The following is a 25842-nucleotide window of genomic DNA, read 5'->3' as shown; positions in this document are numbered from 1 at the left end:
AATTTTTTTAAAAATTAAAAAAAAAATAAAACAAGTCTCAGAAATGCTCTTTCTGCTTCGGTGGATCAGGAGAACTGAAGCTGTATCACTGTGCATGAGGGTTAGGAGGTTTTATTTACCAGTAGACATCATTCAAGAATTAGGTTAGAGGAACCCTTAGTTGTTTAGCCTCCTTCAGTAGGAAGAGAGGTTTGAAAAGCTGGCTGGGCAGTCAACTCCTTTCTCCCTAATCTTCCTGCTGATGCATTAGCTAACATGAGTCATTATTTTGGCCTCATCCACTCACACACACACACAAAGAAACCCAAAAACCCTGCCTTAAGTATGTCCTTTGCCTTGCACACTGCCCTGAGCTATTATCTAATTACAAAACCCTTGTGGTTACTTCTCGGTTCAGGCTGTACCTTGGCCACGTTGTGGCTTATAAGCTTCTTCCCATCTACTTCCCGGGTTGATTTCACCATAAAGTTGGCCTAATACCTGACCATAGTATTCTCTATCTCACATAATTATCTCGGATACTATAGTAATTATGAGCTATATAAATAGAGCAAAGATTCTGAAGGGTTTATGTCTGATTTGGAGAAACTTCTAATGAATGGGTTACAGACTGGATACCAGAACCATCTCAACTAAAGCAGAACTTTGTGATGAAAGAAAAATCTGAGCCTGACTCATGTTGAATCCACTGCTGCTTCTCCATGGTACAAACAGTCCAAGCATCATTACCCAGAGTACATGTATGGAGGTGAGGCCTGAGTCTGAATGCAGTGTAAAGGCAGATGAAAAAATTCTGGAAGGTTCAAAGAGGCTGACAATGGAGGGAAATTTCTTGCTGGAGCAACTCCTCAATGTGAACTCCTCCCGTGCTGACCCCTTATGCCTGGAGTGACCCTCCAGCAGGCCGATCAGCACCGGGTGTCAGGCTTCAACTCACTTTTCTCTGAGTGTTGGTCCACTTCTGCAGGGCTGGGACGTGTGGTACCATCCCTTTGAGCTGTCTACCTAGCCCCAGGTTTGAGGCTTTCATGGGTGGGGAATTTTTCCTTGGGGATAGTTTTGCAAGCTGCAAGTGACAACCCTTTATGATCTGGTTGCTGACTGAAGCAGCAACCCCATGACCTTAGTTGTGCTTGTTATGCTGGCACAAGCCCCGAATGAACTGAGTGAGAGCGCTTAGGATAGGATAGTGAGTTTATTAGAAGCTCAGCACTGAGGACCCCCAAGTCAGAAGAGAAACAGACTTGGAGCCCCCTTTGTTGAAGAGGGTCTTTCTTTTATCCTCTAAAGGTGGGCTACAATCTATGTGCATGCTTTATTATTATTATTATTATATTTTGGAGTTGTTTTTATTCTTTTTATTATTAAATTACTGTGAGAACAGTTACAAAGCTTTCAGGTTTAAGTCTCACTCATACAATAATCAAACACCCATCCCTTCACCAGTGCACATGTTCCACCACCAAGAACCCCAGTATATTCCCCCATCCCACCCCCCACCCTACCTGTGTGGCAGATGATTTTCACTTTATTCTCTCTTTACTTTGATTACATTCAATGTACATGCTTATCAGTGAAAAGGGAGCCGGAACAAAAAGAAGAACAATCTGCATTGTTCTCACATGATAGGGCCTTCAGGCGCCCAAAAGAAAAACAGTGTCAGGATATCGGCCCATTTGGTGCGGCCTTCACTTCCCTCAATCTGGCGGGCCCAGTGCACTCCTATAAATGCGGTGGGCTGGTGGGCACTTACTCAGTTGATTGGGATTGTAAAAGGAATGCTTCTTCCTTCTTTTGTTTAACCTAGGGATCAGTTTCAGTTTCCCAGTCTTCATCACATTTTCTTAGCTCTCATTAGTTTCATAACTTATTACTTGAATACAGCTTCTTATTTGTCATTACAGTGTCCAATGCAGAGCGTCACAGGAGGAGCAAAAGTTCCAGTGTGCCCCCTTCCTGCAGCCGGCCTGCACTGTGTGGCGCTGGTGAGACGAAATGTTCCTCCCAAGCCTCCAGTGCCCTTTCTAGTCGCCAGTTGGTTGTGGATCACAACCAGTTGTCACTGTTCGCTTGCTCCCTTCTGAGGGTTGTGGTTTTTTTGTTTTGTTTTGTTTTGGATTTTAGACCACTCCCGGTAGTGCTCAGGGCTGACCCCTGGCTCTCTGCTCTCCATTCAGAAATCACTCGGGGGGGCATCGGGGACCCTATGGGATGCCAAGGATCGAATCAGGTCAATTGCGAACAAGGCAAGTGCCCTCCCTGTTATCTCATCTTCCTCTAGCCCTGCTTTGGCTTGGTGGGGTTGTGTGAGCCATAGCGAACAACTCCAAGTCTGTTCTGGGCTTTAGTGCTCATGGAGGGTGCCATTAAGTGCCAGGAACAGAACCCACACCCTCCTTGCAGAGCACACACTGAGCCCTTTGATCTATCTCCCAGCCCTACTCACCCTTTCCACATGGATCTTCACCCCAGAATCTGAGTCTCCTTCCAAACACCACTTCTTTGAGGTGAGGTTGGGAGTGAGAGTGTCCTTAGAGGGACTGCACTCATTTGTGGAGTGTAGGATAGCATCACATGAGGCTGACACCCAAGGACAGTAGATACAAGGCCAGGGGGATTGCCCCATAGCTGGAAGACTGCTTCATGGGCGGAGGGGAGAAGGCAGATGGAATAGAGAAGGGATCATTAAGAAAATGATGGCTGGAGGAATCAGTCGGGATGGGAGATGTGTGCTGAAAGTGGATAATGAACCAAACATGATGACCTCTCAGTGTCTGTGTTGCAAGCCATAATGCCCAAAAGTAGAGAGAGAGTATGGGGAATATTGTCTGCCATAGAGGCAGGGGGAGGGTGGGAAAGGGGGGTTATAGCTGGGATATTGGTGGTGGGGAATGTGCACTGGTGGAGGGATGGGTGTTTGATCATTGTGAGATTGTAACCCAAACATGAAAGCTTGTACCTCTCACTGTGATTTAATAAAATTAAAAAATTAAAAAATAAAAGAAGCTAAAAAAAAAAGGAGTGAGAGTGTCTTAAGGACCAGCAGGTCATCTGAGGAGACCTTTGCCCAGGCTGAGGTTGCAACATACAAGTGACACAAGCATATCCGCATTATTAACAGATGACTGTCACCAACATGGCAGTCCTTAGCAGGTACCAAGTGGTGCCTGGCAAACCACCAGCTACCTTTTTCTTAGCAAGAATGAAGACATTGGCTCTAAAATACAAATGGAATTTTATGCATTTTAGAGCATTTTTTTTGCATTTTGTGCCCCTGGAGAAAGCAATCTTTAAAGAATAGGATTAGAGGCTGAAGAACTAGTAGTGAGGAAGGCACTTGCCTTGCACATTGCTCACCAGGTTCCATCCCTGCACCCCCTATGGTTCCCCAGACCTCATCAGGAGTGAATCCTGAGCTCTGTGGGGTGTGATCCAAAAAAGAAAAAATAAGGAAATATAGACATAATAAATGGGTCAGGTTCTAACAAAAGAGTTACTAAGGAAAGAAAAACAGTCTAGAACTGAAATTTAAAAGTTAATGAGTGGGGGCTGGAGTGATAGTACAGTGGGTAGGGCAGTTGCCCTGCACGTGGCCAACACGGATTCGATTCGCAGCTTCCTGAGTACTGCCAGGAGTACAGGAGTAATTCCTGAGTGCATGGGCCAGAAGTAACCCCTGTGCATTGCCAGGTGTGACCCTGCCCCCCCAAAAAAGAAAAAAAAATTAATGAGTGAGCTCCTAGTGAAGATGTCAGAAGGGCTTGGTGAAATGAAGAAATAGCATGATGCATTAGTTGAGAACAAAAAGAGGAGGGAAAAAAAGCTATCAAACAGTTTCAAGATCATGGTTGTAGAATTCTAGAAGAGAGAAAAGGTTGGAAAAAAATGAAATTAAACCCTCACATTTGGGAAAGACAAATACAAATTGGAAACAATTTCAGGGAGGGCTTGCTGGGGAGGTAGTTTTTGCAAGGCACCTGCCTTGCAAACAGCTGATGTGGCTTCGCTCCTCAGCACCCCAGATGGTCCCTGAGCCCTGACCGATGTCCTGAGTACAGAGCTAAGAGTTATCCCTGAGAATCATCGGGTGTGGCCAAACAAATAATAATTTCAGGGAGCCACAAGAAATATAAAGGAAGCCACTCCTGGGTACATTAAAGTCAAACTGCTGAAAACAGATCAGGAAAAATCTGGAAACCAGATAAGAACAAATAAAACAGGATGTGCCTGTTTGGAGTTATCAGTGACTTCTCACCCAAAAAAAAAAATCCAGGTGAGTGATAGTGGGGAAGTGTCTAAAATGTCAAGAGGCCAGAGAAATAGCACAGGGGTTGAGGCAGTCTGCAGCCAACCCGAGTTCAGTCCCTGACACCATGCTCTACTAGGTGTGATCCCCCAAGCCCCAAGACAAATTATAAAGCAATACGCCAAAAGATACTGATTGCTCCTGCAGAATTCTATACTCCTTTGGATGGAAGGAAGGTATTTTTCCTTTGAGAATCGTCCCACTGGCTGTGCAGCCCAGAAGTGCTACAGGAAGCCCCTCAGATGGGACAAGTACACCAGAACTGGCAAACACTTAGTATGTACATATTTAAAGCAAAAATAGCACTGTTACTCAGAAGCGTATGATAGGATGTGTCTAAGAGACTTAAAGGGTGGAGCAGGGATGTGAGAAGAGTCCCCCTTGGTACAAGTGATAAGTGATGTGGGTTTCCTTTTTTTTTTTTTTTGAAGGAGGGGAAGGTTTAGTCCTGCTCTGTGCTCAGGGATCACTCCTGGAGGATTGGGCCCTATGGAGTTCTGGAGGTCAAACCCAGGTCTGCCGTATATAAGACCAGCGTCCTTCCCGTTGTGCTCTGGCTCCAGCCATGGTCTCTGTGTCTTCCCTGTAGGCCCCCGGAGTATTGGAATAACTGTGAGAGGGAGTCATACTCTGAGCAACAAGGGCAGGAAAGGGAGACAAGTGGGATAGAAAGTCAGGAGGGAGAAAGCAAGTAATAGAGCTAAGCCGGCCTTCCCAGGGCAGCCTGGCAGGGTGCAGACAGTCCTGAAACCTGCCTCAGGCTGGGGTGTCTGAGAGGTCCTGCTCAGCATGAACATGGCTACTACCATAGCCACTGCCACAGCCACTGCTCACCTGGGGAAGGAATGACATCGGCAGCCAGAGGACAGTGAGTGGTTTGTCAGAAGCAGGCGGTGTCCTGCTGATGTGCCTAAACAGAAGCCTGAGTCCTTGGAGCAAGGTGCAGCAGCAGTGAAGGAGAAATAGGTCGTCTCACTATTAGTGGAGGTTTTATTTCATCTGCTGGTGGGGGGCCATGTCCCTGTGTCAGCATGCTCAGGGGGTTACTCCTGCAGTGTTTGGAGGCCCGTGGGGGTGCTGGCCATCCATTGCTCCGCCATGCAAAGCATGCATGCTAGCTTTGTCTTTGCTTTGTCTCCTCAGCCCTTAGCACCACAGTGATAGGAATATAGACTGACTGAGTAGAACCCCAGAGCCATTTAGGATGCATACGGTGAGTCTCCGTGACAGTCTGACCCTCTGCAAGTCGTGGATCAAGGCCCCTGATCTTTCAGAGACGGTGACACTGGGCAGTTTCTCTGGCCATAAGCAGGCCCCTGAGTGGACAGGCTGCAGCCCCGCAACCCAGGGGAGGGGCATAAGTCTGACGTGGTCATGCCCTGGGGCTTCAGGCTGGACCTTTTGTCTGTTGGCAGTGGGTGACCTGGCCTCTGTCTCACAGGAGCCAGGACCTGGTGTGACTGCGGCAAGGTGAGCGGCAGGCCCCACAGGAGGGTGGGCAGGAGCAGGGACCCCAGGGTCTGCTCCCACAGGGATTGCTGGCCCCTGAAGCTGACCTCCCGAGCATAGCCTTGGTCCAGGGCTTGACTGAGAGAGTGGGGGATCCAGACTGTCTAACCAGAGCCAAGGGCCTGCAGGGCAGTGCTCAGGACTGTGGTCCTGCAAAGACTCACACGCTGTCCAGAGACCCTGCATCCTAGGGAGCCCCGCAGGCGAGTCAGGCGGGGGCAGGGGCTGGCTCCAGGAGGCCCAGGCAGTGACCATGCCTGGTCAGGAGGACACGCAGGGGTCCGTCCCTGTGGCAGAGACAGGTCACAACCAGTGCAATCACAGTCCTGGATTGGCCCATCCAGCCTCAGTTTCCCTGTATAAAAGGAGGGAACAGCCCAGGCATGGTCAGGGCTGACAGGCATTCATGCAGTCAATGACTTTTATTATGGGTGGGACATCAAATGGGGCTCAGAACCCCTCTTTGAAGGGGCATCTTGCTGAGACTCCAACCCAGCCCAGGTGTCTACTAATGGGGCTTCTGTGATGCCCATCACAGGGCACCTTTGTGCCTGTGCAGGAGAGCTCTAGGGCAGGGGTCATTGGCCGCTGGCAGACTTTGTCCTCCCTGCCAGCCAGCCTGCCTGATGCCCTGGCACCGCTCCCAGAGCTGTGGCCCCGGGACATTGGTGCCAGCAAGAAATTGGCTCTGTGGGGTCCTTGGGGTACAAGGCCGGGGACAGAGGGGCTACACCTCACTGCAATTCAGCTGGTGATCATGGGCATTTCCTCCTAGATGAGCTTCAGATACCAGGTAACTGACACAGGGACCCGTTGCCCACCTGTCTGCTCCCCAGAGGGGATTGGGGAGTACATGGCCTGGGGTGGGGTTGCTGGATCTCAGTGCTGGCTGGACCTGGTGACTGCAGGCATTTCCTCCTAGATGAGCTTCACATCCAAGGTAACTGATGCAGGGACCTGTCGCCCACCTGTCTGCTCCCCAGTGGGGTTTTGGGGGTACATGGCGTGGGGGTTGGGGGAGCTGGACCCGGTGACCACAGGCGTTTCCTCCTAGACCAGCTGCACATCCCAGGTAACTGGCACAGAGGCCCCTTGCCCACCTGCCTGCTGCCCGCAGGACATGACACGCCACCCTCTTCACGGCCCTAACCACCTCATGATGGTCTGACGACAGGGGCAGAAGCCAGGTGCCCCCCACACCCGGCGGTTTCAGGAGTGTCTGTCCAGAGGTCAGGGAGGAGGGGTTCACAGGTTCCCACCTGCCTGCAGGGGCCATTTGAGTGTCCCAAGCTCTGGTCAGGAAATGGGGGGGGGCGAGGGGGTCTCCTCCCAGCTCCCCTGCAGGACTCTGGGTCCCCAAAGCCCCGTGTACCTAGTAAAGGCAGTGTGGAGCCAAGGGGCCTGGCCCTCCCTTGGCAGGTAGCAGGTAAGAGGTGCCCGGCCAAGGACTGTGCAGGGGCACAGGGGGCCTAGGCACTCACTGTCGGCAGGCCCATCTTATTCCCCTTTCTGTCTCCCAGGTCTCCTGCTCCACCAAGGTGCCAGCTGACACGGTGTTGCCTCCAGGATGGCTGGGGGAGGGGCGGGGCGGGGGAGGAGAGGAGGGCCCTGGGAGACCTGGGGACCCAAGCAGCAGCAGGCCGCTCAGTGTTTTCCTAGGACCCTCTCTGTGGCAGGGTCTGACGGGGGCAGCCAGCACCATGAAGTTCTTCCTGGCCGAGGGCTTCCTGACCCGCCACTTTGACGCCGTGGAGCTGTCAGCCTGCGAGCCCGAGCCTGGGGACCTCTTCCTGTTCCGCCTCCTGTCCCCCACGGGCAGCTGGGTGGGCGCCCACGTGGGCGTGTACTGTGGCCACGGGGAGATCATCCACTTTGAGGGTGAGCTTGGCGCTGAGCCCCAGGCCCCGGGGGCGGTGGGAAGCAGGGGGACGGGTGGAGGTCAAGTCCGGGCCAAGCGCTCTCTCTCCCGCAGGCAAGTGCCCGAGCAGCGTGGGGGCGAGCGCCTTGCTGAACTCGTGGGAGGGCATCGTGTCTAAGCAGGGCCAGCGCCCACTGCTGCGCTCCCGGCCGCTGTGGCGCGTGCTCCGGAGACGTGGCGGCGTCGACCGGGAGGCGCTGCAACGTCGGGTGCGCGAGGCCATGGACGCCGACCCGCCACGGTACCACCCCACGAGCAGCAACTGCCTGCACTTCGCGCTGCAGCTGCTGGGACCCGACCCAAGCCTGGCGTCCGGCCGCCCGCAGCCGGAGTCGCTGAGCCCGGTGAGGCCCGGCCGCCCGCTCTCTAAATTCAGGCCCAGATCTGCATGCAGAAAAGCCTGCAGGAAAGCCCTGCAGGGCGCCCTGCAGGAAAGTCCCTATTTGTAGATTCCACGTCACTGCCCTCTCCAAGAGCGGACTCTGCGGCCAACCCCAATCCCACCCCGGGAAACCGCCCTCGAGGGCCTGGACACACCCCGGGGCGATCCTCTCTACCTGCTGATCCCCAGCCTGAGCCCGAGAGCACGTCTGAGCCAGGCACATTCTCCCGGGCAGATGATGTCGGGGCTGGAGGCCTGTCCAGGCCCCTCACACGTCCTTTTCCCTCCCTGCTCTCAGGTGGCTTCAGGCATGGACTCAGCTATGGACTAGGTGTGACGTCCGAGGCGCCTGGAAGCGCGCGGCGGACCGGGGGCCTCGCAAACGCTCATTAAACGCTCATTAAACGCTTCTCCAAAACTCCACTAGGGCCCTGGACTGTGCCCGCCGCCGTTTGCCTGTCGTAGGCTCTGGTGCCCCTGAACCCCTCGCCCGAGGCCCTTCCCGCAGGGACCTCCAGATCTCAGTCCCTCACCCCCACTCCAAGGCACGGGTACGCGTCGGCGCTGCGCGGAGCTGGCATCGGGGCGCCAGGCACCCGGGCAGGCCGGTGCCCTGCGGGCCCTCAGGGCCGGGGGCGGTGGGCGGGCAGGCGGGGACACGGAGGCCACGCCCCTATCCGCGGCCACGCGCCTGCGCGGCCGGGTGGTTGCGGCTGCGCTGCCCAGATTGCTGAGTCCCGCCCGTCCGTGCGCTCCCCGCGCCCCGCGCCCCGCGCGCCGCCCCCGGAGCCTCAGCAGCGAAGCCGCCCGCTCAGCCCCATGTCGGCCGCCCCCGCCTACGGCGAGGACAAGGGCGGCTCGGCCGGGGCCGGCGAGCCCGAGTATGGTCACGACCCGGCGAGCGGCGGCATCTTCTCATCCGACTACAAGCGGTGAGGGGGGCAGGGCACCCGGGAGCCGCGCGGCTACCATGGACAGCGCTCGCGCCCGCGCCGCCGAGCCCGGAGTGGTGCGGACTACGGGGAGCCCCCTCCGGGCCTCCTGCATGGGCTCCCGCGTCCCTCTCTTCGAGCTGGCTGAGGCCTCGGCCCTCCTGCCCGCCTCCCTCATTCCCGCCCTCGGCGCCTCCCCTACGCCCCGGGGGCGCCCGCTCGCCCCTGGGCTCCAATGTTTGCTCCTTCTAACAGGCAGGCGTGCGGGCCTGGGGGCCGTCAGAGGGCGTGGGCTTGAGGCCGGTGCGGTCCCAAGAGTCTCTAGAGCCTCTAGTGACTGACAAGGCTGCGTGCGTCGTCGTGGGGTCGGGGGATCAGGGAAGTGGGCCCCTGCCCTGGAGAGAAGGGGCAGGTGGGAGGGTCAGTGCTGGCGGTTTGCGAGCCCCCAGGGCTTGCAGGAAGGGGCCCCAGGGGCTGATCCAGGCTGAGAAGAGTCTGGAAGCGGAAATGGTGGGGAGGGGCCCTGAGCGGATGGAAGCAAATTTGCATAGCAGGAGGCCTCTGGCAAGGTATGGAGAAGAGATTGGAGCGGTGCTGTGTGCAGTCAGCCGGGGAGGGGTTGAGGTGATAGAAGCCACAGACCTGGTGGGCAGTTGGGATCTGGGGAGCAGAGGGGACTTGTAAGGACAGAGCAGGGGAAGCAGGGCACGATGGAGCAAATTCCTGCAAATCCCAGCAGATTGGCAGAAACTGTGGAACCCAGCCCCATGCCTGTGAACACAGGCAGAGCGGGGACAGCTGAGCCCCCAGTGAGCTGTGCCTTGGGATCAGGGTTCCAGAAGGGAGGTAATGAGGGGAGATATAGATGGGGGCCAAAGCCCAGGAGAAAGTGAAATGCACTGGGGAGTGTCTGCCCCTGCCACACCTGCCCTGGGCTGATGGGATGCCAGGACAAGTGTTTCCAGGTCACAGGGGAAGGGTGAAAGTGTTTAAGGAGGCATTGGCTATTGCAGCGCATTGTCATGGGTCTGTCTCGTCAGACAAGATTCATGATGGCTTAGACAGCAGGGCCTGACTCTGGGAGAGAGGCAGGCCCTGGTCCCCCATTCTCTTATGAAAGCTTTTTATTTATTGGGGTAGAGTTGGGCCACACCTAGCGGTGCTGGGAACTCCTCCCAGATCTGTGGTCCCAGGCTGCTGAAGGACCCTTTGGTGCCAGGAATCGAATCAGGGTCACCCACATGCAAGGCAGTCAGGCACCTTACCGGGACTATCTCTCCTGCTCTATGAACACATTTATTTGTTTGTTTAGGGGCCACACCCAGCAGTGCTCAGGACTTATACCCAGCTCTGCTCAGAGGACCATATGGGGTGCTGGGGATCAAACCAGGTCTGCCGTATGCAAGGCAAGCGTCCTCCCCATGTTCTCTCTCTCTGGCGCCCATGAACACCTTTATTTTTATTTTATTTACTTATTATTTTTTTCTTTTTGGGTCACGCCCAGTGATACACAGGGGTTACTCCTGGCTCTGCACTCAGGAATTACTCCTGGTGGTGCTCAGGGGACCTATGGGATGCTGGGAATCAAGTCCGGGTTAGCCGCATGCAAGGCAAACGCCCTACCCACTATGCTATTGCTCCAGCCCCAGGCCCCCATGAACACTTTTATTTTTTTGCTTTTTGGATCACACCCGGCAATGCACAGGGGTTACTCCTGGCTCTGCACTCAGGAATTACCCCTGGCGGTGCTCAGGGGACCATATGGGATGCTGGGAATCAAACCCGGGTCAGCCGCGTGCAAGGCAAATGCCCTACCCGCTGTGCTATTGCTCCAGCCCCCCATGAACACTTTTAAACAGAGCTATGAAATGCACCATGCGTCCCCTGCATCTGCATTTATTTGTTGACATTGCAGCTGATTGCCTTTGCTTTCTCCTCTTTTACTCGAAGGCTACTTCTCAGTGCTCAGGGGACCATGTAGTACGGGCACTAAACCCAGGCCCCTTACATGCAAAACATATGCTCTGCCCATTTTGCTATTTGTCCTGCTCAACATTTTTCCTGATTGGCTTTTCTAACCGTCTCTCTATTTTTTTTTGGTGGGGTTGGGGGCCACCTAAATTGCAAGCAACATGACCCCAGGACCCCAAATTTTAATTAGCATCCACAGTCAGATTCAAGAAACTAGAGAGGCCAGAAAGATGTTTCCAAGATTTGGAGCATATGCTTTGCCTGTGGAAGTCTTGGGCTCAGTCCTCAGCACTACATGGGCTCCTGGACACCAAGCCAGGAGGATCCCCTCTCACTGACCTTTGCTGTAGGTGCCCAGGGATGTGACTTAGATGCCGAGCTCCTGTCTTGCTTGGCAAAACCCTGGGTTTGATTCCCTGAACCACAAGAAAAATAAAGTGACTCGGGGCCAGAGAGACAGCTTGGCACTGGGGTGTGGTTTTCACATGCGAGAGACCCAGGTCTACCCCCAGCATCGCACAGTCCCCTGAGCACCACCAGATAGGAGCCCTGAACACTGCCTCCAAATCAAAATAATATATAAGAAGAGAGGCTGAAGCCCCTGGGAGGATGTAAATAAACATTGAGTGAACAGGGGATTTGCTTTCAGAAGTCTGGCTGAAGGGGCTGGAAAGGTAGAGCAGTGGGTAGGGCACTTGCCTTGCATGCAGCTGACCTGGGTTCGATCCCTGATACCATACCTGTACCCCAAGCCTGACCAGGCCATGAATGAGTGACCCCTGAGCACAAAGCCACCACCAAATCTGACAATCCCCCCCACACACACACACACACAAAGCTCTAGGGAGATAGTACAGCCAGGAAGGCTGTGCATATAGCTGACCCGGATTCTATGCCTGGCACCTCGTACAGCCCCAGAGCTCTGAGAGGGGTTATCCCTGAGCGCAGAGCCAGGAGAAAGCCCAGAGCACCACCAGGTATGTCCCCCACTCCCCACGAAAAAAAGGAGGGAAAGAAAAAGAGTAATAGTACAGCAGGTGGGGCACTTGCCTGGTACGGGCCTGGCCTGGGTTTGATCTCCGGCACCCCATAGGGTCCCCTGCGCCCTGCCAGGAGTGAGCCCTTAGCACAGAACCAGGATAAAGTCCTGAGTACTGCTGTGTGTGACACAAAAACAAAAAGAAAGTAAAGGAAAAAAAGCAGTCTGGTTGGAAGGGAGAGGGGGAGTCCCTGGGAGAGGGGGTAAGTCAGGGGCCGCTTACTCTGACGGCTTCTTGCGGAGGGGGCAGTGGGGAGGAACCCACTGAGATTCCCTGCCCTCGTGGCCTTTTGAGGTGTTGCTTTGGTTGGGAGTACCAAGTGCAGGTTTGAGTGCTGAGCCAGAGTGGGCGAGGCGGGGGCTCAGGGCCAGGGAGATGGGTGAGGAGAGTGGAGCATGGCGCCACATCTTGGGGAGCTGTGGGCCTTTTTGAGGGGACTCTTCACTTCCTAGGAGAGCAGGGTAGGGTAGGGCTGGAGGAGAATCAGATGTGGTGGGGTGCAGAAGGGACAAAGGTCAGGGGCTGTGGGGGAGTGCTGGGCCGAGGGGGCCAGGCCAGGCAGGGAGGGACACAGGGAAAGGTTGAGAGGGCTGGGAGATGCTCCCCAGCTCCACTGGCAGTGACCCCCAGCCCTGGGCCTGGCCCCCACGTGAGGATTCTGGGATTGGCTTGGCACCTGGCCTCTGAGCGTCAGAGAAACCAGAGCCTTGGGCCGCCCGCGGGTCTGGTTACACCCGCCAAGCTCTGTCCACCAGCCCAGTTGCTCTGAGCGTCTTGGGCCCATGCAGCGGCTCCTGCAGCTCCCGGGGCCCCGAGGGGCTGGGGGTGCAGACTCTGAGGCTGCCAGTCCTGTGCTGGCCCCCGAAGATGGGCCCCTGCCCTGGTACCAGGCCCTCCAGCCTGAGGAGCTTCGGAGGCTGCAACCCCCTGAGGAAGAAGTGGCCCCCGAATCGCCCCTGGACGGAGCAAGCCCAGAGTCCGGGCAAGGCCAGAACCAGCCCCTGTGGTACTGAGGGACCGGGTGGGGGGCCCCAGAGGGTCGGGCTGGGCAGGCTTCCCTCACTCACCTGCATTGGGGACCGGCCAGCATGTGGGGTGTTGGGCAGGGGGTCCTGAGTGCGAGCAGTCCATGAGGTGCTGAGGCTGGGGGCCAGGCCGAGAAGGCACATAGGCCAGTCCTGGAGTGAGGAAAGGTCTCTGCACCCCCTGCTGGCTGAGGGTCAGGTCGGAAGGCGCCTGTAAGGGGATCCCTGGAGAAGATTCTGTTTCACGGGACCTGCAGGAGGCGGGCGTGCTCCCTCCCCTGGGGCAGCAGCATGTGTACGGACCCTCCCGCTGGCCCACCCCCATGCTCTGGCCCCCCTGAGGCAGGCCGGAGGTTTCACACAGGCTTCACACAGGCTTGTGGCATGTGTGGGTGCAGCAGGACACCCAGGTGTGAAGGCGTCAGCTTCAGGGGGCCAGGGTGCACCCGCTGACCTCTTGGCCCCCCCCCCCCAGGCACGATGACCTGAAGGAGATGCTGGACAGCAACAAGGACTCCCTGAAGCTGGAGGCCATGAAGCGGATCGTGGCGGTGAGCGGGGGCGCAGGGCAGGGCCCAGGGCTGCCCCTCATCCTGTGTGCTCCTGATCTGCAGCTCCTCCCTATCACTGCCCCAGATGATCGCCCGGGGGAAGAATGCCTCAGACCTGTTCCCTGCCGTGGTCAAGAACGTGGCCTGCAAGAACATTGAGGTGAGGTCCCCAGCCTGGTGTGGGCGGGCAGGGCATGGCTGGCTCTGCCTGGGAGAACGCCTGAGCACTGGGTGCTGAGCCGGGCCTACTACTCTGGCAGGTGAAGAAGCTCGTGTACGTGTACCTGGTGCGCTACGCCGAGGAGCAGCAGGACCTGGCCCTGCTGTCCATTTCCACCTTCCAGCGTGGTCTCAAGGTCTGGGTCAGGGGTCAGGGGCCGGGGGCCTCCCACTGCCCCATCCCTGCTGATTGTAGACAGGACTGCCACTCTCGGCCAGGCAGAGGTTGGGGTTCTGGGCATGGAGGGGCACCCCCAACCACATCTACTCCCTGGCACAGCAACCAGGACGAGCAGAAAAGGCCCATTGAAAACCAGGCTGGGACTGGCAATAGAGGGCGAGGTGCTCACTCTGCACACAGCCAACCCTGACTTGGTTATCCATCCCCACAGAGGATCCCCCGAGCCCTGCCAAGAGTGACCCCTGAGCACAGAGCCAGGAGTAAGCCCTGAGCACTTGCGGGTTTGACCAAGAAACAGAAAAGAAAAAGCAGTGATGCTGCCCACCAGTCTGGGCTGGGTGCTGGGATGGTGAGAGGGTAGTGGTCTCTTCATTGCCACCTCCCCCTCAGGACCCCAACCAGCTGATCCGTGCCAGTGCCCTGCGTGTGCTCTCCAGCGTACGGGTGCCCATCATCGTGCCCATCATGATGCTGGCCATCAAGGAGGCAGCCTCAGACATGTCACCGTATGTGCGCAAGACAGCTGCACACGCCATCCCCAAACTGTACAGGTGTGGCCACCCCAGCCCTCCAGCTGTGGTCAGCCCCTGGGCCTGCCCCCCAGCCTCCCAGACTGCCCTGGCATTCCCCCATTCAGTAGGAGGGTTGCCATAGTTTTGGGGAACCCACTGAGGTAGAGGGTGGAGGAAGGGGCTGCCCCATCCGGGACAGGGTGGCTGTGGGCGCTGTGCAGAGGATGGAGGTATGGGGGAGGGGAAGCCATCTCAAAGCGCCTCCCACAGCTTGGACTCAGACCAGAAGGACCAGCTGATAGAGGTCATCGAGAAGCTTCTGGCCGACAAAACCACGGTGCGTGGTAGTGGTGCGTGGGCGGGTGCCGGGGCTGGTGGCAGGTGTACGGCCCCCTGCTCATGGGCCTCTGCGGCAGCTGGTGGCCGGCAGTGTGGTGATGGCCTTCGAGGAGGTGTGCCCAGAGCGCATCGACCTGATTCACAAGAACTACCGGAAACTCTGTAACCTGCTCATCGACGTGGAGGAGTGGGGCCAGGTGGTCATCATCAGCATGCTGACCCGCTACGCGCGCACGCAGTTCCTCAGCCCCACGCAGAATGTGAGTGGCCGCCCAGGCTGGGTTGTGCGAGAGCACCTGCCCCTGAGGTGCCCACCGCCCACCCGGGCCCTGTCCGCAGGAGTCTCTGCTGGAGGAGAACCCCGAGAAAGCCTTCTACGGCTCGGAGGAGGACGAGGCCAAGGGCCCTGGCTCGGAGGAGGCCCCCACCACGGCGCTGCCAGCCCGCAAGCCCTATGTCATGGATCCCGACCACCGCCTGCTGCTGCGGAACACCAAGCCCCTGCTGCAGAGCCGCAGTGCCGCCGTGGTCATGGCCGTGGCGCAGCTCTACTTCCACCTGGCGCCCAAGGCCGAGGTGGGCGTCATCGCAAAGGCGCTGGTACGCCTGCTGCGAAGCCACAGGTATGCGGGCCTGGCCTGGCTGTGTTGGAATGGCCCCGCCCCGATGACCTGTCCCAGTGGCCCCGCCCCAGATGCCCCCCATGGCCCCGCCCTGATATCCCCATCCCATGGCTCCAGATGGCCCGTCCCAGATGGCCCTGCCCCCAGATGGTTCCAGATGGCCCCGCCCAGCCTTGTTGCATGGGGCAGTCCCCACAGGCTGCCTTTAACACCCTTCTGGCCCCGCCCCATTTGTTTAGCCCCGCCCACAGGGGGGTGCAGTGCTCCCCCGGTATGTTGGTCTCCCCCACACCCCTGAGTATTTGCGGGACCCTGGGCACTGTCAGGCCTTGCCTTCCCACCCTAGTCCCCCTCTCCTCTGCTCCCTCTGGGCCTGCTCTTGTCTCCTGGGGTCCTCCTCCCACTCCAGCCCCAGAGAGGGCATAGGCCTGACTGACCCTGCCTCTCCGCAGCGAGGTGCAGTACGTGGTGCTCCAGAACGTGGCCACCATGTCCATCAAGCGCCGGGTGCGTCTGTGTTCAGGGGTAGGGGCACAGAGAGGGGTACTCTAAAGATGGGCAGAGAAGCAGGCGTGGTTCCTGAGGAGCCCCTGAAGGAGGGGAGCAAGGGAAGGCAGTCTGAGGGAGGAGGGTGGAGGAGAGGACAGACTAGGGAGTAGGATGGGCAGGGTAGACTGAGGGAGACTAGTGGAAGGTAGAATGGAGGAGGAGGATGGAGACTGAGGGAGGAGTGGGGGAGGGGAGTGGGTGCAGCTCTGGAGCTCCCGGGTCCCCTCTGCAGGGCATGTTCGAGCCCTACCTGAAGAGCTTCTATATCAGGTCCACGGATCCCACCCAGATCAAGATTCTGAAGGTGAGGCCCCCCACCCGCAGAGATCCCACCTCCCCACCTGATACCCTCATCCCTCCGTCAGCCAGAGCCTTGGCACCCAAGTTGCACTGGGAGCCTGACAGATCAGTGCCTGGGCCAGGCTCCAAGGCCTTGGGGTCTCAGCCGTGCCAAGGGGGGCTGGGGGCTGGCAGGGTAAGGAACCCAGAGACCCAGCGCCACTGTGTCCCCCCGCAGCTGGAGGTCCTCACCAACCTGGCCAACGAGGGCAACATCCCCACAGTCCTGCGTGAGTTCCAGGTATGCCAGTTACTGTTGCACCCTGGGCCTGGCCCCTGGCTTTGGGCTGGGGGTTCCCTAGTTGTGGAGCCTGGCATCACACCTCCTGGGGGTTCACTCATATCCTGGCCACGCTGTCCTGCAGACCTACATCCGCAGCATGGACAAGGACTTCGTGGCCGCCACCATCCAGGCCATCGGGCGCTGTGCCACCAACATCGGCCGAGTTCGTGACACCTGCCTCAATGGGCTGGTGCAGCTGCTGTCCAACCGCGACGGTGCGTGTGCAGCCCCTGGGTGACCAGCGGGGTCCTGGGGGGGGTTGGGGCTCCTGATGGAGAGTACACCACCCGCCCTGCAGAGCTCGTGGTGGCTGAGTCTGTGGTGGTGATTAAGAAGCTGCTGCAGATGCAGCCGGCACAGCATGGCGAGATCATCAAGCACCTGGCCAAGCTCACTGACAACATCCAGGTGAGGCGTCCTGCTGCTCCTGCTGCTGCTGGACAGGGTGCTTGAGGGAGAAAGCGGGAGGCGGAGCCCCTGGGCCCTGACTGACTGCCTAGGACTCTCCCAGCAGAGGTAGCTCTCCTGAGCTCCTGTCCTCCCCGACTCTGGCCGAAGGGGACCGGAGGACCAGTCCTGGGGTTTCTCTGTGGCACTGCCAGTGGAAACCTCAAAAGTAGATTCTGGAAGGTTTAGCAAGGACAAAGCAATAAAATATTGGGAGGGCGAGTGGAGGGCCCCAGCCTGAAGGCTGCACCCTGGATCAGGAGCCCTCTGGGGAGGGAAGGTGCTGCCCAGGAAAGGTCGCCCTTTGATCTTCCCTCCCTCCTCTCCCCAGAGACCCCAGTATAGGAGCCCACACAGGGGAGAAGCCCACCTGTCCTACCCACTCCCTCACTACCAGTGCCCGTAGCCCCCCCCATGGCTCTCTGGGGACCCGCAGGTGCCCATGGCCCGTGCCAGCATCCTGTGGCTCATTGGCGAGTACTGTGAGCACGTGCCCACCATCGCCCCCGATGTGCTGCGCAAGATGGCCAAGTCCTTCACCGCCGAGGAGGACATCGTTAAGCTGCAGACCATCAACCTGGCCGCCAAGCTGTACCTCACGAACTCGAAGCAGGTAGCAGGGCCCCCAGGACTCTGTCTCCAGGACTGGCCAGGGCTCCCCAGGATGGGCAAAGTGTATGGGGATCTCCAGGGTTCCCCCTGGGCCTTTAGAGTCTGGATCTGTGAAGAGGGTCCCTGCAGACTTACCAGCAAGGGGCAACACCTCATACCGGTCACTGGGCGAGGCCTTCTCTGGGCTGGGATGGGCATCGCAGGCCAGGTTCCAGGGGCAAGGCAGATGGCCCCGTCCCTTCTTCTGTCCTTTCTGAGCTTGTAAATGAGGCTGAAGGACAGCCCCTGAACAGCCCTTCAAAACCCCACAGGACAGTGGGGCAGCATCAAGTGTTGACTGGTGGGCGGGTCCAGTGGAAGCTGGTGGAAAGTGTACGGGCAACACCAGAGCTGGAGGGGCACCTGCACTGGGATGTGAAGACCTGACCATTAGGGGGTAGGGTCTAGAAACTGGCCTCACAGAATGTTCCAGAGCTCCAAGACTCCAGCCCCCAGAGGAAAGATTTTTCTGGACGCAGTGGGGTAGGAGGCTGGCCCACAGACCCCACACAGGGAATCGGGGCCAGAGGGGCCAGAGTCCAAAGGGGCAAGCTTTCCGCCACCCCAGGCAGGATTCAGCATTGGGATCAGAGGTCGGGGGTCAGGATGGAGTTGGGGGTATAGGGAGGACCTAGGCTGCATGCATCCTGAGCCCACCCTACCCCCTGCACCTCCCGTCCCACAGACTAAGCTGCTGACACAGTACGTGCTGAGTCTGGCCAAGTATGACCAGAACTACGACATCCGCGACCGCGCCCGCTTCACTCGCCAGCTCATCGTGCCCACGGAGCAGGGCGGCACGCTCAGCCGCCACGCCAAGAAGCTCTTTCTGGCTCCCAAGCCCGCCCCCGTGCTGGAATCCTCCTTCAAAGGTGGGATGAGGCCCTGCACCCCCATGCAGCGATGCCAGAGTCAGGCCAGTTGCAGGGCTTGGAGGGGGAGCCCTCTGGAGCCCCCCACGTGGAGGCTGCCCCGGGGGAGAAGGGAGACGCTCCAGTGGCCCCTAACCCAGAAGCTTTGGGCTCCTGCCCTCTGTTGCCCCCACCTCGGGGTTTCCCCTTCCACACCATTTCCCTGACTGAGCTCCTGGATGTCCCCTTCGGACCTGACTGTTCCCATTCCCACGGGGCCCGAGCCCCTCAGCCCACTTGCCTGGGCTCCAGCCTCCTCACTCCTAGGACAGCTGCTTAGCTCTGCTGTGGGCCCCCCAGGAGAAGCCCCGCCTGCTGCCGGCCCCCCCCCCCCAGCCTGCAGGTGGGGCAGCTGTCCCCTCAGCCCTGCTGTCTGTGGTTGTAATCAGGGCAGACATGCTTTGGGGAGGAGGTGCTCCAGGCCCAAAGCTGCCCCCAGGAGTGCACCCCAGTTTGACCCCAGCCTGTCCCTAGACCGCGACCATTTCCAGCTGGGGTCACTTTCCCACCTGCTCAACGCCAAGGCCACAGGCTACCAGGAGCTGCCAGACTGGCCCGAGGAAGCCCCTGACCCATCTGTGCGCAATGTGGAGGTGAGGGGAGCGGAGGGCTCTGGGGCCCGGGGCTGGGGCGGGGAGCCCCACTGACCAATCCCTGCATGCAGGAAGAAGACCTCTCCTTAATTGCAACAGACGTGGGCCTGCTGGGCACGCATACCCAGGTGCCCGTGTGCTGTGTGGCCTTGCCTGCCTGGCTGCCTGCCCCTCCCACCCCACGGTGAGGATGGAGGGACAGACAATCCCTTCTACCTGCAGGTCCCCGAGTGGACCAAGTGCTCCAGCCGGGAGAAGCGGAAGGAGAAGGAGCGGCCCTTCTACTCGGACTCAGAGGGGGAGTCAGGTCCCACGGAGTCTGCAGATAGTGGTGAGAGGATCCCACGATGGCCCATCCCAGGGGTGCAGCCCTGAAGGGAGGTGACTGAGCCCATCCTCCCTAGACCCTGAGTCTGAAAGTGAGTCGGACAGCAAGAGTGGCAGCGAGAGTGAGTCCGAGGGCTCAAGCAGTGAGTCAGGGAAGGAGGACGAGGATGAGAAGGACAGCAGCGAAAGGTGAGTGGGTATCTGGGGCCCTCAGGGAGATGCCCACAGGGGCCCTGCTGGCACCTGGCCTGAGCCCCCACCCCTGCAGCCAGCAGAGTGAGGAGGAAGGAGGGACAAGGAAGAAGATAGCCCCTGGGCGGGGAGCCAGCTCTGAGCCATCCTCAGAAGGGGACAGCGGCAGCAGCAGCAGCTCGTCCGGGTCCGAGATGAGCTCCGAGTCTGAGGAGGAGCCTACCTGGAGGAAGAAGCCTGTGAGTGCCGGTGTGGACATCCTGAGGCACAGGGGCACCCCCAGATGCCTGCGGGCGCTCATCCCACACACCCACGTCTATCTCCCTTAGTCCCTCAGCAGCAAAAGGGCTCCTGTAGCCAAGGAGATGTCCCTGCTAGACCTGGAAGACTGTGAGTTGAGGGGCAGCTGGGGCTCAGGGTGGGGGCTGGACCTGGGGGATTGTGAATCAGGGGCATGGGGGAGGTCAGGAGATGACTGACCTAAGAGATTGAGAGGGGACTGGAACCCCAGTGGCTGTTGTCCATGGTGCTGAAACAGCCACCCCGGGGGACTCTACCCAGTTTCAGCGCCCGGTGTTCAGCCCGTGTCCCCACCTGCGGCTGTGTCCAGCAGCCTAGCTGCCGACCTGGAGGGCCTGACCCTCACGGACTCCCCGCTGGTGCCCTCGGTGAGTGTACTCAGGTGTCCCTGGGGGCCTGTGGTAGTCCTAGGGATGGCAGCTTTGGGGGTCCAAGCAGTGCTCAGAGGGTCCATGAGCATCGTCGGTCATGCCTGGCCAGCAGAGTTGGGTGTTTTAGTGCCTAGACACAACTTTACAGATCTATTGGGTCAGAGGATGTGGCGGGGGAGGGTGTGCAGTGACAGAGATTTAACTTAGGTCCTTGCCAAGACTGTCAGCACCCCTGACCCCTGAGGTCTCCCAGCTCTGCAGGGGGTGACTTTGTTCCTGCCTTGAAGCTGGTGGGGGCAGAGACCAGGTCAGCCTGTGTCCTGGGGCACTCACTGGGTCAGTCTGTGTCCTGGGGACACAGGCCTGGTTGGTCTATTGGGGAGGGAATAGAGACTGGGTTGGTCTGTGTCCTGGGGGCACAGGTGGGTCAATCTGTGTGTGTGTGGGTACACAGGCCTGATCAGTCTGTGTGTTGTGGGGGTGGCACAGGCTGGGTCTGTCTGTGTCCTGGGGGTGGAGGCTGGGTTCGCCCTGTCCTGCTCGCTGTCATCCTTCTGCCCTCCTCCCCCAGGTGCTGAGCCCAGTGTCAGCCGTACCCAGGCAGGAGCTGCTGCACCGTGTGGCGGGTGAGGGCCTGGCCGTGGACTACTCCTTCAGTCGCCAGCCCTTCCCTGGGGACCCACACATGGTGTCTGTGCTCGTACACTTCTCCAACAGCTCGGACACTCCCATCAAAGGCCTGCATGTGGGCACCCCCAAACTGCCTGCTGGCATCAGCATCCAGAAATTCCCGGAAATTGGTGCGAAGGGCTCTGGGAAAGGGAACTGATGCCCTCGGGCGCAGGGAGGACAGGCCCTTGGGGGCAGGGTGGGGGTTCTGGTAGCAGAAGGGAGTTGGGCGTGGTTCCCAGAGACTCCACAAGGGCCATGGTGTCCCCTCCTGCCCTCGCAGAGAGCCTGGCCCCTGGAGAAGCCACCACAGCAGTCATGGGCATTAACTTCTGCGACTCCACCCAGGCAGCCAACTTCCAGCTGTGGTATGTGGTGCCCACGGCATGCTGGGGACAGGCAGGGTGGCGATCCCCGGTTGCGTGGCCCCTTCCTGTGGCCGCACAGGGAGTGAGGTCTGGGGCCTGACTTCCTGCCCCTGTGCCCCCCCAGCACCCAGACCCGGCAGTTCTATGTGTCCATTCAGCCGCCTGTTGGAGAGCTGATGGCCCCTGTGTTCCTGAGCGAGAATGAGTTCAAGAAGGAGCAGGGTGAGTGTCCCCACCCCTGCCCCTGGGCTCATGGTCTCACCCTGCAATTCTCCAAAGGGGCTGACCCTGTGGAGGACCAGATGGGAGAGTCCGGCCAGCATCCTAGTTTGGGAAAACACCATAGGCCATTGAGGTGAAAGGTCACAGGAGAGATGGAACCAGATGGAGCTGGGGTAATGCCCTGGTTTCAACTCCTGAATATAGAACTAGAAATAACTACTGGGCATCGCCCAGTGCAGTCCCCCCCCCAAAAAGAGAAGAGCTTACCCCAGGTTTTGTCCTCAACACCCAGAGAGAGAAGATAGGCTGAGCTGGGCCGCAGCTCCATGAGGGGTGCCTGGCTGGCACATGTCCAGCCCTTGGCGCAAACCCACCCCGCAGAAAGGAAAGTGTGGGGAGCTGTTTGGTTTGGGACAGAGGACCTTGTCTAGTGCAGGGAGTGGAGGAACAAAGTGCAGATGGAATGTCAGGTGTGGGGCTGGCACAGCTTGGCAGGTGGGGTGCGTGCTTCCCCAGTGCTGCAGGAAGGACCCCTGAGCCGCTCCAAGTGGGGCTCAAAGGAAAGGTTTGGTGCCATTGCTGGTGCTATCCTGGACACGAGTGCCTAGGCCACATGGTCAGCACCATGGACAGAGCTAAGCGCCCACTTGCCTGCAGGAGGCCCCTCCCCAGGTTGTGCCCCAAGAACTGGGCCCTACCTTCCCTCCTCTATTCCCCAGGCCAGCTGACTGGCATGAATGAGATTACTGAGAAGCTCACGCTGCCCGAAGCCTGTCGGAGTGACCACACCGTGGTGCAGAAGGTCACGGCTACAGCCAACCTGGGGCGTGTTCCCTGTGGGACTGCTGATGAGTACAGGTGCCACAGGGAGCCTGCCCCTGGGAGGTGAGGGGGGCTCAGGGCTCCCCAGGACTGAGCCCGCCCCTCCCCCAGGTTTGCAGGGAGGACGCTGACCAGTGGGAGTCTGGTTCTGCTCACTCTGGACGCCCGGCCTGCGGGAGCCGCACTTCTGACTATCAACAGTGAGAAGATGGTGATTGGCACCATGCTGGTGAAGGACGTGGTGCAGGCGCTGAGCCGGTGACCGTGTCTCTTCTCAGTCCCTGCAGAGGCAGGTGGCAGCCGCCCCCTTCTGCCACCCACCCTCCAGCTCCCTGTGGTTGTTCACGCAGAGTAATTTCAATAAAGCATCTCCTCCCTCTTATCCCTCAGGCTGCCTCTCCTCCACCTCCCTATCCTCTGGACTCTGTGAGGGGGCTGGAAAGATGTGGGCACCCAAGCCTGTGTTCCCCACAGTGGGGAAGGGGGCCAGGGACCACTCTGACACAGCACCCTCCCTTCAAGCTTGGGGTGCCTCCAGGGATTGAGCCCTTGGTGAGCACTGCAGATGAGAGCACACAAGCACTATGGCCAGCTCCTGGTGGGTAAAGCAACACAACTGAAGTGTGGGACACCTGGTCCCTAGTTTGGAATAGCTGCAGCAAGGCGGATGGGGGAGGGGTGTCGGCAGAACTGAGCCTGTCATGGAAGCAGTCCAACAATGACAGAGCATGAACAGAATATGGGCTGGACACACCAAGACCGAACGGGTTGAGCTGTTGCTGTGAGTGCCCTCCTGTGACTACTTGGCTCTGCCTGGGTGCCAGAGCTGGCATTTTCTGCTGCTCATTGGCCACTTCCACCTCTGTGCCTGCCTGAATTTCCGTGGGCATCTCTTGGTCTCCCTCACTGACTGTAGGTGATTTTCAGATGATGGTGCTCTCAGGTGGTGCCTGGGGGCCCCTGCAGGGCTGGGGATCACGTGAGGCTCCCAGATGCGAAGCCTGAGCTCTCACCCTTCAGGCACCTCCTTGGTCTCCCAGTTGATATGTTGTGTCTCAGAAACTGATCTTCCTGCACCTACCATATTGCCAGAAGCTTCATCTGGCCTTTTGTTTCTCTTTCCAAGTTTTCAAACTTCTGGTAATTGGGGGACCAGGGAGATAGTACAGGGCACTTGATGTGCACATGGCTGATCTGGGTTTGATTCCTGGTACTGCATATGATTCCCCAAGCCCTCCAGGAGTGATCCCTAAATGTAGAGCCAGGAGTCAACCCTGAGCTTTGCTGGGGGCAGGCCCCTCTCAAAAAATAACTTTTTCAAAATAAAACGGGAGAGGGGAGGGACACCTAGTCCCAGAGCTTGTCATGGGCCAGGTCTGCAGGTCACCCAGAGGTACAGGGCACACAACCTCTGAGTTGGGGCATCTCCCAGGTTGGGGTTTAGTCTGTGAGGCCCAGAACTGCTCCCCCACTCCCAGCTGTGAGAGTCCATTTCACACAGGGGAAAAACTCTTAGGTTGGACCCTACTGGCAAGCAGGGCCCTGCCAGGCAGGAAAGGGTGTGTGCAGCCCCCACCCCTGGAGATTCTGATGGCCTGGAGGCTGACTGTGGTAGCAACTGCTTTGCCTGCTCGCTGGGACCATGTGTTTCTGATCTTGCTCCCCCAGGGCTCTGAGAGGAGGGAACCAGTGAGTGGCATGTGGCCCCTGCACACAGCCAACTCTGGCTCTCTCAGTTTGGGTTTGGAGGCTATGCCCAGGAGAGCCCAAGGCTCACTCCTGACAGGCTGTAACCCAAGTACTGCCTCTCCAGCCCCTTGACTTTATACAAACATCACGTTTGAGGGCTGGAGAGACAAATAGGAGTGAAGCATCTTGCCTTGTATGCATCTACCTCTGCTTCACTCCATCCAAGTGTATCTCCCCCAACAAAAAACTCTCAATAAGTAATAAATCAGTGACCTCAGACTGAAAATTAGGGGGCTGGGGGCCGGAGCGATAGCACAGCGGGTAGGGCGTTTGCCTTGCACGCGGCCAACCCGGGTTCGATCCCTGGCATCCCATATGGTCCCCCGAGCACTGCCAGGAGTAATTCCTGAGTGCAAAGCCAGGAGTAACCCCTGAGCATCGCTGGGTGTGACCCAAAAAGCAAAATAAATAAATAAATAAATAAAATAAAAAATAAAATTAGGGGGCTGTCACATCCAAACAATTCACATCCCATCCAGGAAAATTTGGTGAAGCTGAGATCTCATTCCTGTGAGGTAACTCTTCAGCTAATGGTTCCTTTTATGCTCTCAGTAAAAGCTTGCTTTATCACGGTTTTCAAGGACAGGGGCTACAACTTTATGCCTCCACACATATGTGATGTGTGTGGACACCACCCACACTGCATTGCTAGAACCTTCTCACTACTCCCACCCCTTCCCTTTGCCTTGCATTTTCCAGGAGCTTTGGGAGCTGCCCTCCCCCACCTCAGGCTCCTGTATTCACCCCCAGAGAACAGGCAAGGTTGCTCCCTCGGGACAGCCACACATGCTGTTGGGGGCCGGAGCTTCTGTGGGGGTCGCAGAGGCTGAACCAAGAGTGGCAGTTTCCCTGGGTCACAGCTGGACTGACCCTGCCCCGCCCTGCCCAACCCTCAAGGCCCCGAGTTGACTCTCGCAGTGGCCCTTAGAGTGGCTGAGCTCCCGCAGACGACAACCCTGAGGGCCCCGGCGCCTCTCGGGACCCGCAGGCGGGTCTAGAGGGTCTGCGGACAACCCGGAGCTCCTGCCAACCCAACCCTGTCTGGGCCCCCACGCCCTGCCGTAGTCCTTGGGACATTCCCAAACACGTGGAGCCCGCGGGGTGGGCGCCCGCACAGACGGGGGTGACCCGGCTGTCCCCCGCGGAGGGCTTGGCCTTCACCAAGAGTCACAACCTGACAGCCGCTTCCTCCCGGGGTAAACTGAGGTGGGCTGGGCCGGCTCCAGAGCCAACGGGCGCGCGCAGCCCCGCCCCACGCAGCCAGGGGGCGTGGCCTCGTGCCGGGCGGCCTGACGCGGCAGCCTCGTGCCGCAGCACGTTCTTCTCCTCAGTGTCGCACGTGAGGCCGCCCGGCGGAGGAGGCGGGGAGCCGGTGCGGCGCCTTTAAGGCGGAGGGATCAGGGGTCTCGAGCGCGCCTCGGCCCCGGGTCACGTGGCTTCACACGTTCGCTGTTCGTGGGGCGCTCGCTGAGGGGCGGCGAGCACGTGCGCTGAGAGGCCCCGTGGACGCGGCTCGCGTGAGGTGGGTCTGGGGCACCCCG

The 25842-nt window shown here is 58.5% G+C and overlaps 1 protein-coding gene across 1 annotated transcript; it reads left to right on the top strand.

The window, feature by feature from the left end:
• The first annotated feature begins 8805 nt into the window (after positions 1-8805).
• On the top strand, positions 8806-22934 carry AP3B2 (adaptor related protein complex 3 subunit beta 2). Its single transcript, XM_004617601.2, has 26 exons — positions 8806-9047; positions 13559-13634; positions 13720-13794; positions 13895-13990; positions 14425-14585; positions 14817-14883; positions 14963-15145; positions 15225-15508; positions 15961-16015; positions 16290-16361; positions 16575-16637; positions 16762-16894; positions 16978-17087; positions 17563-17739; positions 18463-18649; positions 19163-19281; positions 19504-19612; positions 19686-19797; positions 19877-20039; positions 20130-20190; positions 20362-20468; positions 21043-21271; positions 21424-21508; positions 21633-21730; positions 22450-22588; positions 22664-22934. Exons 1-26 carry the CDS (start codon positions 8935-8937, stop codon positions 22812-22814), a joined length of 3225 nt encoding a protein of 1074 aa, XP_004617658.1. The 5' UTR covers positions 8806-8934; the 3' UTR covers positions 22815-22934.
• Positions 22935-25842: the final 2908 nt, after the last annotated feature.

This window comes from Sorex araneus, chromosome 6, assembly GCF_027595985.1.
Source record: "Sorex araneus isolate mSorAra2 chromosome 6, mSorAra2.pri, whole genome shotgun sequence".
In the NCBI taxonomy this organism is placed as follows: Eukaryota; Metazoa; Chordata; class Mammalia; order Eulipotyphla; family Soricidae; genus Sorex; species Sorex araneus.
This window is presented reverse-complemented; position numbering and strand designations above follow the sequence as displayed.

Bases quoted from the DNA above. Each gene is read 5' to 3' on its own strand.
- AP3B2 (XM_004617601.2), top strand. From the start codon at position 8,935: ATGTCGGCCGCCCCCGCCTACGGCGAGGACAAGGGCGGCTCGGCCGGG. The intron at 16,362-16,574 runs GTGAGGCCCCCC...GTCCCCCCGCAG, and splicing joins CCCAGATCAAGATTCTGAAG to CTGGAGGTCCTCACCAACCT. The intron at 19,613-19,685 runs GTGAGAGGATCC...CATCCTCCCTAG, and splicing joins CACGGAGTCTGCAGATAGTG to ACCCTGAGTCTGAAAGTGAG.